Raw genomic sequence first — 18,191 nt, forward strand, 5'->3', positions numbered from 1 at the left:
TGCTCAGTGACGTACCTCATGGCAGTATGCTTCTCTTTATATAAGCCCTGGCCACATGTGGTGGGGCTGCGGGGGTGAGTCATCAGCCAGGTGCAGAGTGGATAGCCCTCATCACGGGCAGCCATCCTTTGGTTCAACATGGTACCTGAAAGATTGCTGGATCAACCGACTGGCGCAGGATAAATGAACCAAGACTGCTGCCAGGATAGTGGGCATTCATCAGCATGTGAGTGTGGTCACACACCAATGCACATTAAGTGAGTGGTACCCTTTGCAGTTTTGATGCTTCTCGGCAGTGAAATGTGGTACTCACAAAGTCTCTGTTTAGGGAGAAGACAATGAAGTCTTCTGACCTGACATACAGAATCTCTGTGACCTCCCGGATGCAGCGATGAACGACTTACTGTGAGGATGTTTACAATGTCACACGTTCCAGCCTGAAAGGATCCGCTGCCGCAAAAACTTAGGGCCATGATCACCTTGACGTCCTCACTCTGCTGTAAGACTACAGGTCTGGTTCCAAGAGGTGGCACCGTTCTGTGACCACTTCCTTGGGGAAATCACAGCCACCAAACACACTGCTCCTGGCTTAGGTGCAGGTACAGAAAGTACTCTCTGAAGACTTTAGGTGGGTAAGGCCTCCTGTTGAGAGGCCTCTTCCTCCTTCCTCTGCAAGCAGTTTGTCTTCTCTGCTGCCTCTACTTCATCCCTCTCTGATACTGCATCTCAAGAGGGACTTCAACTATAGTCCCCATGACTGGGAGCAAGTGATGTAGTCAGAGGCCTTTCAGTAACAACCAAAACCTTCTTAATATCCAGCACCAATCCCTGCCATCTTTACCAACTTTGTTGAACCCCTCCAAACACCCAGTATTGCCATAAACCCAGCAAGCAACGAACTTGCAAGTTGGATGATGATGTCTTTAAATAGCGCTGGAGGGAGTTTCAGCTGTGAGTTGGAGAGAGGGCATTGACTAAAGTAGTGGGGTTGAAAATGGCAGGTCGACATCAGCGTTAGCCACTGACTGACATCGTGAGCTGCGTACTTCCAATGCATGCTCGCATTGCCCTCAACAGCATGGTGTTCGTTGCATGCCTCTATTTTCTTCTAAACCAACAGCCACAGTGTCACCAGTGCTACAGTGAATTTTATGGCTTGTGTTTATTCCACGGATTCTTTTATTGAATGGGTTAAAACAAATATTAAAACATATAAATGTTCAAGTGTTTAGTGCACTCAGTAACTAAAGTGCAAACTCACACTCAGCCTGAGGAACTGTATTTCTATTCTTCATTGGAGTTGCAACATCACTCGAGAGTTATGAACAGTCTGATATTTTGTGCTCTACAACTGTACTTTCATGGCACTAAACATTAACTCAGCAAACTGTTTTCTTCAAAAAGAATTAAATCAATACTAACTATTATTATGCTTCTGTTTATTATAAAATAATTCTGGGGGATTGCAATGTGGTTGGGGGCTTTTTCAGGTAGGGTAACTTCCTGGAACAGAATTTGCTGGAATAGAAAAGTGCATCAAATTAGCATCAGACGCAATTTACACCACATCAGAGTAAACGCTTGTAACATTCAATGTTGTTTTGCTAATGTACAGAAGCATGTGAAAATAGTGCCTCCACTTACATCAACACCTATCAATAAACTAGTTACAATCATTAGTTCTTTGCAAATGTATTGGGCTGGATCTTGTGAAGACAGCGGGGCTCCTGGCGCTGGCCTGAAAAGTTGGAGGTGGGGAGAGGGGGGGATTCTCCGCCTCGGCCTTTTCATGCCTCTACCCCGGCGCAATCCACAGTTATTCTGGACGCAAAGTTTCTGGCACTGGAATCCCCATTCCTTTAAAGATGGGGGTCCTGCCTTCAAGAGCTGCTGGCAATCACAGGTCGGTAGCTCAGCAGTATCGGTAGTGCCACTGGGAGCAGTGGCCGCTGCTGGTACTGCAGAGGCCTCAGACCCAGGCCTAGTGCTGGAACCCCGCGCCTTAGGCAAGTGAGGCGGGGTCACTGGGGCCAGTCCAGAAGGCCCAGGTAAGGGGGGTTAGAGGTTGGTCATAAAGCTCAGGGGGAGGGCTGGTCCTGGGAGGTGCATTGTTTCCCGGCTGGGGCCCTCATGAGCCACAGATTTCTCATGGAGGAGGGAACCCCCACCCTCCCCAAGCCCAAAGGAGGGTGTCTCATTTTACAAGGCACCCTCTCCGCGTGGCGGAGGTTCCCTGCGTGGCGGAGGTTCTCCGCGATACTGGTTAGATCCCAACAGTGGGAGTAAGAGGCCACTAATAAGGGCCTCAATTGGCCTCTGGCGGGAAGGTCATCATTGGCCTATCCCATCCCCAGGAAAATCAGTTGGTGACAGGGAGATGACAGGCCCTCCGCTTTCTACCTCCACCACCCGTCGCAGTTCAATGAGCTTCCCCACCTCTGACCTCGTCTTACGGGGCCCATAAAATCCAGCCCATTGAATAAGGAGCAGTTTCGTGTCATAGGAGTAGGCTATTCAGCCTCTCAATTCTCTCTGCTGTTCAGTTAGCTCACAGCTCGTCTGTACCTCACTTCATTTACCCACCTTAGCTCCATATCCCTTGACACCCTCATATAATAAAAATCTATTGATCTCAGTCTTGAAAGCTCCAATTGTCCCAGCATCCACTGTGTTATGGAAAAGAGAATTCTACATTTCAACGACACTTAGTGTGGAAAATCTGCTTCCTGATTTCCCTCATAAATAGTCTGGCTCTAATTTTAAAATGATGTCCTCTGGTGTGGAAACAAGGAGAGGAAACAGTTTCTCTGTATCTACCCTATGAAATCATTTTAAGCACCTCAATTCCATCACCCCGCAATCTTCTATACACAAGAGAATAAAAATCAAGTTTATGCAATGTGTCCTCAAAATTTAACCCTCAAAGTCCTGTTATCATTCTGGTGAACCTAGGTTGCACCCCTTTCAAGGCCAGTATATCCTTCCTGAGGTGTTGTGCCCAGAACAGAAAGCAGTATTCCAGATGGGGTCTGACCACGGCTGAATACAAGTGAAACATAATTTCCTCTGCTTTGTAATCCAGCTCCTTGAGATAAAGGTTAACATTTCATTAGCCTTGTTGATTGCATTTTGTACCTGATTTAAATGATTTCTGCATCTGCTCAAGTCCCACCTCATCCTCAACCTGTTATCTGGCATGAAGTACAAGCTGCAGATGGTGTGACCATAAATCATTTGCTTTTAATCCCATCCCCCTTCCCTCACCCCAACCCTCCTCTTCTGCATTTTTGCCTTTAGGTAGCCAAGATTTGCTGCCCGTCCAGCCAGTCCAGCCTCATGATGAAAGGCGTGAGCAACAGCAGATTTCTGATGAAGAAGCACCCGATGCCGATACTTTGCATATGTTAGACGTTAGAAGAGAGGTGGGATCTGCATGAGTGGGCTTCAGCCAGGGTATGGGGAAAGGACAGTGTGTGTGCTGGCTCTCTGGAGGGTGAGGTCGCACATGCGTTCTGCTACTGGGGACTCAGATGAGGACTTTGATGGGGTGGTATACAAGAGAATGCTGATGAGCCTGCACATAGAGATGCTTGGTACATTGGCAGTCCTGCCACAGAGACTGTTGTCACTGTCAAGGAGCATGGAGAAGTCCAGCTCCAACTTGACACAGGGCTTTGTGCGGAGGCTGGAGTCCATTCTTTCCAATGTGGAAGTAGTGACCAACTCCAAGACAGCACTTGTGGCCCCACTTTTGCTGAAGTCCCCTCTCATTGTGCACAGGGCCTCTGTTACCTGTCTGGTGCAGCGATAGATGGTGAACTGTTGATATGTTGATAATGTCACCTGCTCCTGCCTGGAATGATGATCTGGCATAGAAATTGAGGGCAATGGTGATCTTCACAGCCACTGGCAGCACTGTCCTTGTCCTGCTTGCACAGCTGTAGGTCAGGTTGCGGGAGGTAGCATTGTTCAGTGACCATCTCCTTGGTGAATCATAGGCACCTCAGAAACTGCTCCTGGCTGAGGTGGAGGTAGGAAGTGTGTTCTCTGAAGACCCTTAGTATCTTATTATCTGGCTTCTTTCTCTTTCTGTCTGGATATCCTCTTCTATTTCCATTAATTTGATTCTGCTCTCTCAACATGTCAGATTGTGTCAACCCTGAACTTTAAATTTGACTACCAACTCCACTTAATGATTGAGACTGTGTAATTGATTGATTAGTCTTAATCAACGACCCTGACTCACTTTGGTGGATTCTGTGATACCAGTAAACTTTTAGTTTCTTTGTGGCTTGCTCTTTCTTTCTGATTTTCACTTGGGACTGTAAGAAGTTGGACTATAGGAGGTTATTCCCTTTATCAGATTTTCTCTTTCCATCAAATGGTCTACATGACACTCATGGAGTCTCTCGCCAATCTTCACTAGATTTGTCTTTTTACAACAACTCCAAACACATACTTCTCCTTATCACCTTGGTGGTTTTTCACCATGACCTTCTGACCAGCACCAAATTCTCTTAAGTTTCATGCCTCGTGTATTATGACTCATCTTCACTCCGTCTTGCTTTTCTCTTACTTTGCAATTGAAATCAGGCTTAAGCAAACTAAACCTTGTCCTAAGAGCGTGTTTAAACACTAATTCGTAAGGTGAGCAACCTGTTGTAGCCCCTGGGGTTATTCTGTAAGAGAACAGAAAATTTTTTAGCCTGTGTCAAAGAGAAACATCGAAGTTACTGCCTAGCTTGTCACCTAGCAAATATTTCTGCAAAGACCTGTCCATAATTTGAACACTTCTTTCTCTAGCACCATTCGATGCTGGGTGATATGGTGGTATTAGAGTGTGTTTGACTCCATTCTTACTCAGAAATATTTCAAGCTCTTCTGACATAAACTGTGGACCATTACCTGACACCAACACCTCTGGCAACCCATAAATTGCAAACCAACTTCACAAAACCTCAATAGTTTTGGCAATTATGGTATTGGGGATAGACTCAACATTTATCTACTTGCTATGGCTATCGATCAAAACAAAGTACTCTTTTCCTTCTGCTTCAAAGAAATCGACATGTACTCGTTCCCACGGTTTTCTTGTGTTTGACCATGGAATGGAAGGTTAGATCATTTCTCATTCTGAGACACATTTTACAACTTTTCACCAATTCTTCAATATCTCTATCTACATTTGCATGCCAAAAATAGCTTCTTTCTACTGCTTTCATAAGTAGTGTGCTTTTGATGAAATTCCTCTAACAATCTCTCTCTAAACCTTGGCAGAATAATGACTCTTTAACCCCATAGGAGACAGCCTTGATTTACACTCAGTTCATTTCTACTTGTGAAATACTCCTGCAGTTTCTCATCATCACTCTCTTTAGACCAGCCATTCATGACGTAATTGACCACTTGACTGAGCACCATAACTTTGCGAGTTTCTTCAGTAATTTCTCTGGCAGATACTGACATGTCATTTGTGTATGTAAAGTAATTTACAGGTACCTTATTGGCTAAAAATGAATCAGCCTTCACGGAAAAACTCAAAAGAACGTCCATATTTACATAACCTGCTGACGTACGATATTTAATATCGTATTGATAGGCCACCTCTGAAGCCGTACTGCCACTAGAGATGGTATTCCCTTTTTTGAACCAAATATGATCATAAGGTCTTGGTGTTTGGTTAACAAAATGAACTTCCTACCATAGAGGGATTTATGAAACTTTGTAAGACCATGTATAATGGCTAATGCCTCTTTCTCAACTTGTAATTTTGCTCTGACTTTGTTAAATTATGTGAAGCATTCGCTAGAGGCCTCTCCACATCGGCTTCTATTGTGTGAGACAACACAACACCTCACCTCTGTGGTGAGGCATTGCATGTTAAAACCAGTGGTTTCTTGGGATCATAATGAGTATAAACAGCATCACTAGTCAGTAATTTCTTCACCTCTTCAAACACATGATCAACTGGGAGTAATTAAGAGAATTAAAAGGTCATTAACAGGAACGGTGAGGTCCAAAATAGCAGGTCATGCACCAAATGAGTGTTAGACATTGTTTGAAGTCATGAACTGCCCACTCTGCATGCTTCCAGCACACACACACATACCTGCTAGCACCAATGGCAAAGAATGCATTCTCCAAACATAAGGAATTGCTCTATATAGGAAGAGTAGAAATTTTAATAAAATAATTGTCAAGACTGTGACTTGGAGTGTCTTTTTGGATGGGGGGGACTTAAATGTGAATCTTGAGAAAGGTCAACATCCAAAGACCAAAAAGTTGTGAAATGTGGCTCTGGAGAAGGATGGAGAGGATCACTTGGTGAGAATGCAAGAGCAATGAAGAGATTCTCAGGATGGTGGAGGACAGATTGTTAGTGAATAACTAACTTCCTTTAAGTTTTTGATGAGGTAACAGAGAGTGTTGCTGAGGGTAATGTGGTTGATGTGGTGTACATGGACTTCCAAAAGGCATTTGATAAAGAGGGACATAGCAGACTTGTCAGCAAAGTTACAGCCCATGGAATAAAAGGGTCAGTGGCAGCATGGATACAAAATTGGCTGAGTGACAGGAAACCGAGTGTATTTGTGATGGTTTTTCATGTTTGTGCTTGGGGCCTTGGCTGTTCAGTTTTCTGTTAATTAACACCCTCTCTGTATTAACACTTTGTCTTTCACCACCATTAACATACCATTTGCCTTTGCTCCATGACCTTCTGGTCAGTTATTCTCTGTGACCTTGTCCTATTTACACCTCTTTTGTTATCTCTTGCCCCACCCCTGTTTTGCTTGCTTAAAACCTATCACATTTCTAGCCTCTGCCAGTTCTGATGAAAGGTCACTGACCTTAAAATTTAACTCTGCTTCTCTCTCCACAGATGCTGCCAGACCTGCTGAGTATTTCCAGCACTTTCTGTTTTTATTTCAGATTTCCAGCATCTGCCGTATTTTGCTTTTATATTATTGTAGTTGAGATGGATTGTTTTTCAGACTGGAGGAAGGTATGCAGTGGGGTTCCCTGGGGTCAGTGTTAGGACTAGTGCTTTTCTTGATCTGCATTAATGACCTAGACTTGGGTGTGCAGGATTTAATTTCAAAATTTGAAGATGACACAAAACTTGGAAGTATTGTGAACTGTGAGGAGGATAGTGATAAACTTCAAGAGGACATAGAGAGGTTGGTGGAATGGACAGAAAAGTGGCAAATGAAATTTAATGAAGAAAAGTGTGAAGTGATTCATTTTCGCAGAAAGAATGAGGGGAAGCAATATAAATTAAAGGGTAAAATTCTAAAAGAGGCTGTAGGAGGGGTTAGATATGCACATCATTGAAGGTTGCAGGCCAGGTTGAGAAAGTGGTTAATAAAGCATACAGGATCTGGGCTTTATAAATAAGGGCATAGGGTACAAGAATAAGGATTATGATAAACCTGTATAAAACACTGGTTCGGCCTCAACTGGAGTACTGTGTCCAGTTCTGGGCATCACACTTTAGGAAGAATATTAAGGCATTAGAGGAGGTGCAGAGAAGATGCACGAGAATCGTTCCAGGGATGAGGAATTTCAGTAACATGGATAGATTGCAGAAAGCTAACACAGACATGACAGGCCGAATGGCCTCCTTCTGTTTTGTAACCATTCTATGGGCTGGATTTTGTTCTCCCCTAGGTGCAGGTTCCTTGGCGGGGAAGGCCTGAAGTTGGCTCCGGATGAGGCCCACCATGGCCCTCGACGCCAGGAGGGCCTGGCCTGGTCCTCCCGGTGACGGTGAGGCTCTGTGGCAGCCTCCCCACCACCGGGCAGTGGGACCACAATTTTAATATGCAAATCAATTCAAATAATTAATTTAAATAAACTTACGTCTCCTCCTGATGGCCCGCCGCGATCTTCGGCCCAGTGGTTGACACCCCTATGCCTTTGGATCCCTGTCTGGGGAAACGAGGCACCAAACTGGTGTGGGGGTGTGGGGGAGCGGGGTAGGTAAGATTATCAGTGTTGGGGGGCACGAGGTCAAATAAACATTATGGGTGCAGGGGATGGCGGGAAGGGTTGTAATTTAAAGAGTAGATGATAAGGGTAAGTGTTTTTTTGGGGGGGGGAGGAGGGCAGATAATTAATTACATTTTTATGGGGCGGGGAGGAGCAAAAGAAATGTATTTATTTAATTTAATTTAATCTATCTTTAAATATTTAAATATGCCCGTAGGGTTAACAGCCCTTTACGAATGGCGTCAACGCATGCACACAGGCTGCTGACGCCATTGCTGGGGATAGACAGTCCTCCCCCTCCACATGATTACCTCCGCGCTTTGGACCGCGACGGCGCTGCAACATGCGACCGGCACAGGCAGGCTGTCATTTTTTTCGCCCGCTGCCGATTTTGGCATAACATTCAGCCCTATAATTCTATCATCAAGGAAAGGCAACAGCATTTTTTTTTTAGTTTTAATTTTAGAGATACAGCACTGAAACAGGCCCTTCGGCCCACCGAGTCTGTGCCGACCATCAACCACCCATTTTTTTTAAATACTAATCCTACACTAATTCCACATTACTACCACATCCCCATCTGTCCCTATATTTCCCTACCACCTACCTATACTAGGGGCAATTTATAAAGGCCAATTAATCTATCAACCAGCAAGTCTTTGGCATGTGGGAGGAAACCGGAGCACCCGGAGGAAACCCACGCAGACACAGGGAGAACTTGCAAACTCCACACAGGTAGTCCCCAGAATTGAACCCAGGTCGCCGGAGCTGTGAGGCCATTGTATTGGCCATTTTCTAAGGCATTCTTGCTGAAGGAGGTGTTTGAAGGAAAATTACAGGGATGTAAACCAAGAGGGAGAAAGAGAATGAAGATGTTATGCAACTTGCAATTGAAAATGGGAGGCTCCTGTGAGCAACTGAAGAGGAAAGCGTGAAACTGCCAGGTGTGGAGAAATGAGCGGAGGACCTGCCTTAGGCAGGTCACTAACACTCAAGAAAGTTAGAATAAGCTGCTCTGTGCCTTTTTCACTCATTCTATTTCACAATTGTATGAAATTATGTTTCCTGCCCTCATAAAAGAAGCAGGTCAATGCATCTTGGCAGATGTCAAACCTTCACATTCTTAAAGCTAAGTTTCATGCATTCAGTCACATTCTATGTTTAGTGGAAATATGGCTCACATTGTTGATTGGTTCCAGCTAATGCACCAAACCAATGTTTGTGCATAATTACCAGCAGAGTATGGAATATTAAGCACTGTGTTTTTCAACACGCGTTTTAAAGAAATGTATTGTAACGTGTGGTTAATGCTCTGTGGGTTGGACTGACACTTAAGCGGAAATTTAGAGATGTAGCAGTGTTTTCCAAAGTATTGTTGACAGAAGTAAATTATGAACATTCAGAATGGCTGCACAAAGCGTCCAGCTTCTTCAGTTATTTTTTTTTCTCATGATTTCTGCAAAAGCAACAGGTAGGAAATGGCTTTTCTGTGAACTCTTTCAAATATTTAATAATTGTGTTATGTTAATTCAAACGCTGGTGTTTCTTCAGTACAAAGAAAATATTCAAGGTCGGTTTTATAAAGTATACTAGACTAAGGTAATCTGTCGTTGAAATTCTCCTCCTCAACCTCTCTGTCTCCAGTGCTCAGCAACTTTAAAACTCTCCTTAAAACCTACCTTTCATCAAGTTCTGGATCATTCCTCCTAATCTCTGCTCTTCAACTTGTTGGTGAACTCCCTCACACCTCTTCGGAGTACTTTGGGACATGTTTCTACCTTAGAAGGAACTTATAGAAATGCAAGTGATTGTTCTATGATGTGGTGATGTGATAACTTTAGCCTGATTTTGATTAAAGCTTAGAATGATGAAATAAAAATATTTTAATGTTAAAATGATTGTTATTTACAGATAAAAGTTCTTGCCAGAACAGCACTGAACAAATGAAAATCTTTGTGTGGTGCAGAAGCTTAAAGTTAGGATTTGCTTCAACAAACCTGGCAGGGATGCTTTTTTAGCTTATTATATATGACAACAACATTCAGCAGGTTTAAAGCAGCAGCTTTCGTATACTGAATATGAAACATTCTTTCCATACTTCAAACCTGCAATCGATAATTCACAGAAATCATTTGCATTTCAGCTGAAGTGACTCAACTGAAACTAAGCAGATTTTTCAACAGTCAAGCTCATTTACCCTCAAACTGGCATTTATTGATTAAAGAAGTTGAATAAAGCTTATTTTTGGAGAATACAAATGAACATCATATGTGTATTCCCACAGATTTATTGATAAGTCTATTCAAAATAATTTTGATTAACTTCACAGTTTCTTTGACACCATATTTTCTTAAATCCTAATGTAATCTTTTATATCTATGACTAAATGCCTGATTGTACCGTATAACTGTCAGAATTTGTCAGTAAGTTGATAATCAAACAAACATCTGAATCCATCAGAAAATTCAAGAAGTATATGAAAAAGAACACAACAGCAGTGCCTACAAAGAATTATTGAAACACATTTTTTTTCATGCAGATGCTAAAACATATTTAGGTTTTCCTCACTGAATATGTGATTAGAAGTTCAGTCCAAACACCTATTGCAGATTATACATTAAAGCAAAAACAGAGTATAATTTGAAAAACTGTAAATATTTTCAGTGTCTCCGTGCCTATTAAACCCTTTTCAAGATTTTTTAAACGTGCAATCCTAAAGGTGAGTAAGCACTTTATTTTGAACCAAAAATATTTTATTTCTCTCTCTTCAATAACTGAAGTTCCAAGCAAATGTGTTTTTGAAAAATCAAAACCACCATCAGTTAGCCCAACACTATTTTTGGACAAGTGGCACAAATCTCTTAAAATAACTAACACTGTGTTACATTTAAAAGTGGCCATAGAACAAACATGCTTATCATCTTTCCATAAAGCTGCGGTTTAGTGGAAATTTAAGAATATTTGTTGCCTGACATGTTTTCAGGGATTATATATTTTATTATAAATACTATGACGACAAGAGCAGGTCAGAAGCTGGGAATTCTGTGGTGAGTACCTAACCTCCTGACTCCCCAAAGCCTGTCCACCATCTACAAGTCAGGAGTGTGATGGAATATTCTGCACTTGCCTGGATGAGTGCGACACCAATAACACTCAAGAGGCTTTGCACCAATGAGGGCAAAGCAGCCCGCTTGATTGGCACCTCATCCACCAACCTAAACATTCACTCCCTCCACCACCGACACAGAGTGGCAGCAGTGTGTACCATATACAAGATGCACTGCAGCAACTTACCAAGGCTCCTTCGACAGCACCTTTCAAACCTGCGACCCCTACCACCTAGAAGGACAAGGGCAGCAAATGCATGTGAACACCACCACCTGCAAGTTCCTCTCCAAGCCACATAGCATCTTGACTTGGAACTATATCACCGTTCCTTCACTGTCATTAGATCAAAATCCTGGAACTCCCTTCCTAACAGCACTGTGGGTGTACCCACACCAGATGGACTGCAGCGGTTCAAAATGGCAGCTCACTGCCACTTTCTCAAGGGCAATTAGGACTGGGCAACAAATGCTGGCCTAGCCAGCGATGCCCCACATCCCACATCCCATGAAAGAATAAAAAAAAATGCAACAGCCATAATTGTTTGAAGAACTATGCAGGGTATGGGAAGTAAATTGAGAAAGTAGTTTTGACTAGGTTGTACTTGCACACCTCCTTGAGACTGGCCAAGGATGTCATTTGTAGCTGTGTGGGAGTAGGGTGCCTGTGCTGCAGCTTGGATAGACAAAGTATATGGGGGGTGGGGGGGGGGTGGGGGGGGGGGTTCGTCTTTATGTTGTTTTTGGTTCCCAGATGTTGGAAAGAAACACACTTTAAACTAGGAAAAGGCTGGAGTAAGTCTTGTTTATTCCAGCACCATGCTCTGGCTGTAGAACCTGGTTGAGCTGGGTCTTGTGTTACATATAACATGGCTCCCCAGTGCAGCCATGAATGAGGCCCCCCACTGGAACGTTTACACATAACAACTAGTTCCTAGCTAATTTGTTCCGAATACATTACAGATAATATAACAATATACATAACATCCCTCTTTCTTTAAAACATAATGCCCCTATCTCAATATAACTGTCAATATAAATAAAGAAGATTATCATCCAACTTGTGGAAATAATCTGAATCCCTTTTTAGAGTCTTTTATAGCATGTATTCTTTTTAAAAATAATATTTACAGTATCGCATGGGTGGTAAGATGTTGTGCCTCCATCTTGTAGATTTGGCACTTGTTGCTCTTAGTGGTGAGTTGGCACGCTGCACAGGCGATGTTGTGTTACTTGCTGGTGATGTTGTTAATGCTGTCTCACTGGATGGTAATGTTTCCGGTGTTGTTGATGGTCTTTTCTGTTGTTCCAGCTCAGGTGTAAGTCGAATATGGGTTCTGTTCCTTCTCATTTGGTTACCGGTTTCGGTCTCAATGATATATGACCTTGGAGTCTCAACTTCACTAACAACTTTTGCTGGGCTCCAGGTTTTCATGATTGGGGATCCCGTACATGTACAGTTTGTCCTTTCAACAACTCGGGTAGGGATTTAGCTCTCCTCTTACCTGTGCTTCAGTGAATTGTTGTCTTACTTCCTCCTGGTCACTTGAAGGATGTATTTTGCTTGGCAGAGTTGTCTTATATTTTCTTCCATTTAACAGCTCTGCAGGTGATTTTATGTCAGCCTTGAGAGGTGTGGATTGAAGTGACAATAAGGCCAGGTTTGGGTCTTCCTTCATCTCTTGACATTTCAAAAGTGTTCCTTTGACCATCTGGACGTGTCTTTCTACAAATCCGTGTGGTGATGAGGTGATGGTGTTGAACCCATACTGGTCAACGAATTCCTTAAATTTTCTGGTTGTAAATTGGGTGCCATTATCACATATTAACCTTTCAGGAATCCCTTGCTCAGCGAACAGAACTTGTACTGCTGAGATTATTGTTGTGGCTCTCAAGTCTTTCTCTCTGTTTGGTGTACATTCTATAGTTGTTGTTTCACTGCATCGACCCTGCTGCCTGTCTCTTGGTTTAACTGAGGCTAGCCATTTGGGAGGTCAGAGTCTTCATTTGTCTGCTCGTGGCTTCGTGTGATCTGGCAGTGTCTACAGCCTGCGATATTGTGAGCTTGTCCTGTCCGATTAGAGCTTTCTATACTTCAGGATATGCAGAACCCCAAATGATCTATCAGCCGTTCATCTGTGTCCTTAAATTTACATTCTTTGGCTGCATTTTTCGATCTTGCTACAAAATTGTCAATAGGCTCACCTAGTTCCTGTCTGAGACCTTGAAATTCATATCAGTACATCCGAGGATTTGATTTTGGCTGGAGATGGGTGCTGAATCTTTCAAAAATTTTGTCTGGGTTTCTGCTGTCCTCTTTGCTTAGGTCCCAGCTGTCCCACAGAAGGATATAGCTGACCCTCTCCTCTTCACTAGTGCCTTTTAGGAAACTACTGAATGCCAAATTGCACTTTTGTTTAAACTTCTCAAATGCCTCTACGACATCATCAGCTCCCATTTCATTATGGGCCCAGCTGACATTTCGATCTTTTTGTTTCAGAGTTTTCGCACAAGTCACTTAGATTTTCTGTCTGTCTCTGGCACTAATTTAGGTCACTTTTCTCAATCTGATGCTTTAAAACATTTTTTAGGTTTACTCACAGACACTCACTGCCACCATATTTCACCTTTATGTTGTTTCTGGCTCCCAGATGTTGGAAAGAAATCACACTTTAAATTTGGAAAAGGCTGGAGTCAGTCTTGTTAATTCTAGCACCATGCTCTGGCTGTAGAACCTGGGTGAACTGGGTTTTGTGTTACATATAACATGACTCCCCAGTATAGCCATGAATGAGGCCCCCCCCCCACTGGAAGACTTACACATAACAACTGGTTCCTAGCCAATTAGTTCCTAAAACTTTACAGATAGTATAACAATATATACATATATAACAGGGGGAGTATAAGCAGATCACAAAGGCATAAGCAAAATGAATTTTTAAAATGAACTTTTTGGATAAGGGCATCACTGACAAAGTTAGCAATTATTGTCCAACGCTAATTGCCCCAAGCTAGCTGCGTCATTTTAAATATGCAAATCAAGTTCTGATGATATACTCAGGCCCAATCTACTAATTTAACTAGAGGCCTGAGCAGGGAATCAATAATGACTAACATAACAGGCTAAACCTATTGGCAACTGGATTGTGGGCCACAGTGGCGCAGTGGTTAGCACTGCAGCCTCACAGCTCCAGGGACCCAGGTTCAATTCTAGGTACTGCCTGTGCGGAGTTTGTAAGTTGTCCCTATGACTGTGTGGGTTTTCACCGGGTGCTCTGGTTTCATCCCACTGCCAAAGACTTACAGGTGATAGATAAATTGGCCATTAGAAATTGCCCCTAGTGTAGGTAAGTGGTATGGGATTACTGTAGGATTAGTATAAATGGGTGGTTCTTGGTCAGCACAGACTCGGTGGGCCCGTTTCAGTGCTGTATCTCTAAATAAATAAGAAGTCCAGGCAAATAAGTTATAGTTTGTTTTTGTTTTTTAGTTTTCCATGTGAGGCCAGGAGGAGTGGGGTTGTTCAACCAACCCCCATTGCCCTAATTGCCCCACCCTGCACCACTTAACTGATTGCCAGGAATCATCATTCCTGTGGGTCCTGGCAGTGACCTGATGCCTACATTTCTCCTCCCTCCCTTTGGCAAGTCAGTGATTTTGCTGGGTTCGGTTGGGAATTGGGGCCTGGATCTAGAAATAAGGCCTTGGGAATTAAAATCTCTCCAGTTCTCGACACGTGATCTTGTTACTCGCTCAGGCCCCGCACACAGAACAGTCCCATCCTGACTTAAAATTGGGTCCCTAGTATTCGCTACAAACTGCAATGTGAATTTTATTACCCAAATATCTCATTAAACGATAGCATAACACAAGGAAGATATAGTGGTCACTGAAATATAATTAGTGCTGCTACTTGTGTTCTTTTGTTTCTGGAAGACAGGCAGATAAGCAGGGGTCCGCAACATGCCCATGCATGGACACCAGTGTCATTGGTAAACATTTTGGAGTCCGTGACTGGTAATTTCAGGGATGCGAAATTTCCCATTGGCTTCTTCTTTTAACCAGTCAGTTTTTAACAAAAAATCGCAGCTATCAGTTTCATAGCTGACATGTGTTTAGAGCGGGTCCAGAGCTTCCAATGCGGACAAGTTCGGAGTTTTAGAGTCATAGAGTTATACAGCACAGAAACAGGCCCTTTGGCCCATCGTGTCTGTGCCAGCCATCCAACACCCAACTATCCTAATCCCATATTCCTGCACTTGGCCCATAGCCCTGTATGCTATGGCGTTTCAAGTGTTCGTCTAAATACTTACTTAAATGTTGTGAGGGTTCCTGCCTCCACCACCTCTTCAGGCAGTGCGTTCCAGATTCCACCCACCCTCTGGGTGAAAAAATGTTTTCTCAAATCTCCCCTAAACCTTCTGCCCTTTACCTTAAATCTATGCCCCCTGGTTCTTGACCCCGCTGCTAAGGGAAAAAGTTTCCTTCTATCTAACCTATCATTGCCCCTCATAATCTTGTACAGCTCAATTATGTCCCCCCTCAGCCTTCTCTGCTCCAAGAAAAACAACCCTAGCCTTTTCAGTCTCTCTTAGCTGAAATGCTCCAGCCCAGGCAACATCCTGGTGAATCTCCTCTGCACCCTCTCCAGTGCAATCACATCCTTCCTACAGTGTGGTGCCCAGAACTGTACACTGTACTCCAGCTGTGGCCTAATTAGCATTTTATATAGCTCCATCATAACCTCCCTGCTCTTATATTCTATGCCTCGGCTTAAAAAGGCAAGTATCCCATATGCCTTCCCAACCACCTTATCTACCTGTGCTGCTGCCTTTAGTGATCTATGGACAAGTTTTCCAGCGGGTTACAATTTTTTTTAAAGCCCACCACATGTTATCTGTGAAACTGACAGCTGCGATTTTTTAAAAAACGGAACAATCACAATGCTGAGTGCACCTGCTCGCTGCAATTGTCAGAGACAGAGGGACAGAAGGACACAATAAGGGAGGGAGGGGATCGGGGAAAGGGGAGGGGGGCAGAGAGAGGGAAGGAGAGGGGGGCAGAGAGAGAGAGAGGGAGGAAGGGAGAGAAAGAGGGAGAGAGAGAGAGAGAGAGAGAGGGTGGAGGGACAGAGAGTGGGTGAAAGTGGGACTGAGAGAGGGAGACAGGGAGAGGGGGGAGAGAGAGGGGAAGGGAGAGGGAGGGAGGGAGAGGGAGGAAGGGTGGGAGAGAGAGGAGAGGGTGGACGAGAGAGGGAGGGAGGGTGAGGGAGAGAGGGAGGGAGAGAGAGAGGGAAGGAAGGAGGGATACAAGGAGGGAGAGAGAGGGAGGGAGAGGGAGGAAGAGAGGAAGGGAGAGGGAAAGAGAGATGCAGGGAGGGAGAGAGGGAAGGAGAGAGAGAATGGGGAGAGAGAGGGAGGGAGAGGAGGAGAGAGGGGGAGGGAGAGAGAGAGGGAGGGAGAGAGAGGGAGAGAGGGAGGGAGAGAGAGGGAGGATGGGAGAGGGGGAGGGAGAGGGGAGGCAAAGAGAGAGAGAAAGAGGAGGGCAGATAGAGAGAGGAGGGCAGAGAGAGGGGGGAGTAGAGTGAGAGGGGAGCAGAAAGAAGGGGCAGAAAGAGAGAGGGGCAGAGAGGGGGCAGAGGGAGAGAGAGGTGCAGAGAGGGCAGGGAGCAGAGAGAGAAGGGGCAGGGAGGGAATAGGGGCAGAGAGGGTCAGAGGGAGAGAGAGGGGCAGAGAGGGAGGAGAGTAGAGAGAGAAGGTGCAGAGAGGAGAGAGAGAGGGGGGAGAGAGTGGGGAAAGGGGAAAGAGAGAGAGGGGAGATGGGGAAGAGAGACAGCGAGGGTAGAGACAGGGGGAGAGAGAGAGGGGGGGGAGAGAGAGAGGGAAGGGGTAGAAAGAGAGGAGGAAAGAGAGTGAGAGAGGAGAGAGAGGGTAGAGAGAGGGGAGGGGGAGAGAGAGGAACAGAGAGAGGGGTGAGAGAGAGGATAGAGAGAGAGGAGAGAGGGAGGGAGAGAGAGGAAGAGAAAGGGGAGAGAGAGGGGAGAGACAGTGCAGAGAAAGAGGGCAGAGAGAGAGAAAAGGGGCAGAGAGCGAGGGGAGATGACACAGAGATGGAGGGGGAGAGAGCGACAGAGAGAGAGAGAGAGAGACGGACAGGCACAGAGAGAGTGAAGTGGGAAAGAGAGCAATCAAGATCATTCCTGACAATGGACATGTATCTGGAATACTCCACATACTCCAACAAGTATGCAGGCAAACATTGAATACTTGTGGAAGCAAAAAAATGCTCGGTATCTCACTAATCGGTGTCCAACGTAGTGACCAGAAAGTAAGTCAATAAATTAGTCTTCTCATTTAAATTGTCTCCACAAAAATGCACCTTTGTTGTTGTTTTGAGTGATAGCAAGATAAATTTTTAATGTCTTTATCTTTCCGAAATTGTCTCTCCGGCCCCCTGTGTAAGACAAAAATTGTAATGTGTTTCGATGGCATTAGATTAGATATATTCTTTATATACAGATCAATTGCCCTTAGGTCTGTGGCTGAATCAATAATTTTGTCAAATGTCCATGGTGCAATAGGTTGCTTACTACGAGGCACAATTTGAAGTCATCAACTGGTTTACTTTATATCAAATTTATTGAATGAATGAATGTATACAGTTTTTACAGTGAGGACAGCCAATTTGTTATTTGCCTCAGTTATGGAAAAGTATAAAGACACAACTTATTAACTAAACATAGGGACCTTCCAAAGCTAAGCTATACAAAGCTAGCTGATTCAGAACCATTTTAACATTCAGATTTGCTCGCACTTTGTTTCCTCTGTGGCTTGAGGGAGAGAGAAAGCACCAAGAAAATGTTTTTGTCCACTGCCTTAAATCTGTGAGATGAAGCGGGTTTAACCCACTGAGCTGTCAGTCAACATTACTACCCTTAGCAAATGCCCTAACCATGCCACCCTCGAAGTGATGGGGTGAATTGGCACCTAGGGCTGCAAAATTTGGCTCCATAGCACCACTGTTGTTGGTATTACAGGGGCCATGCTTGGAACGGCGCTAGTGTAGGCATGCCGTGCGATGCAAAGCATGCAGAGTGGG

At 44.1% G+C, this 18,191-nt stretch overlaps 1 protein-coding gene across 2 annotated transcripts in view; it reads left to right on the forward strand.

Moving 5' to 3' along the window:
* The first annotated feature begins 9,293 nt into the window (after nucleotides 1–9,293).
* Nucleotides 9,294–18,191, forward strand: part of LOC137384285 (T-cell antigen CD7-like) — a 36,845-nt gene continuing 27,947 nt past the window's right edge. Inside the window, exons 1-2 of one of the 2 annotated variants that reach the window (XM_068058093.1) lie at nucleotides 9,295–9,460; nucleotides 12,406–12,574. Coding sequence is in view for 1 of the 2 variants with exons in the window: in XM_068058091.1 (XP_067914192.1) it covers nucleotides 9,394–9,460 (67 nt within the window). In the remaining variant the exon portion in view is untranslated. Of the gene's footprint in view, nucleotides 9,461–12,405; nucleotides 12,575–18,191 lie in introns of both variants that reach the window. The other variant, XM_068058091.1, reaches the window with a different exon arrangement.

The sequence above is a fragment of the Heterodontus francisci genome, chromosome 26, assembly GCF_036365525.1.
Source record: "Heterodontus francisci isolate sHetFra1 chromosome 26, sHetFra1.hap1, whole genome shotgun sequence".
Taxonomy (NCBI): Eukaryota; Metazoa; Chordata; class Chondrichthyes; order Heterodontiformes; family Heterodontidae; genus Heterodontus; species Heterodontus francisci.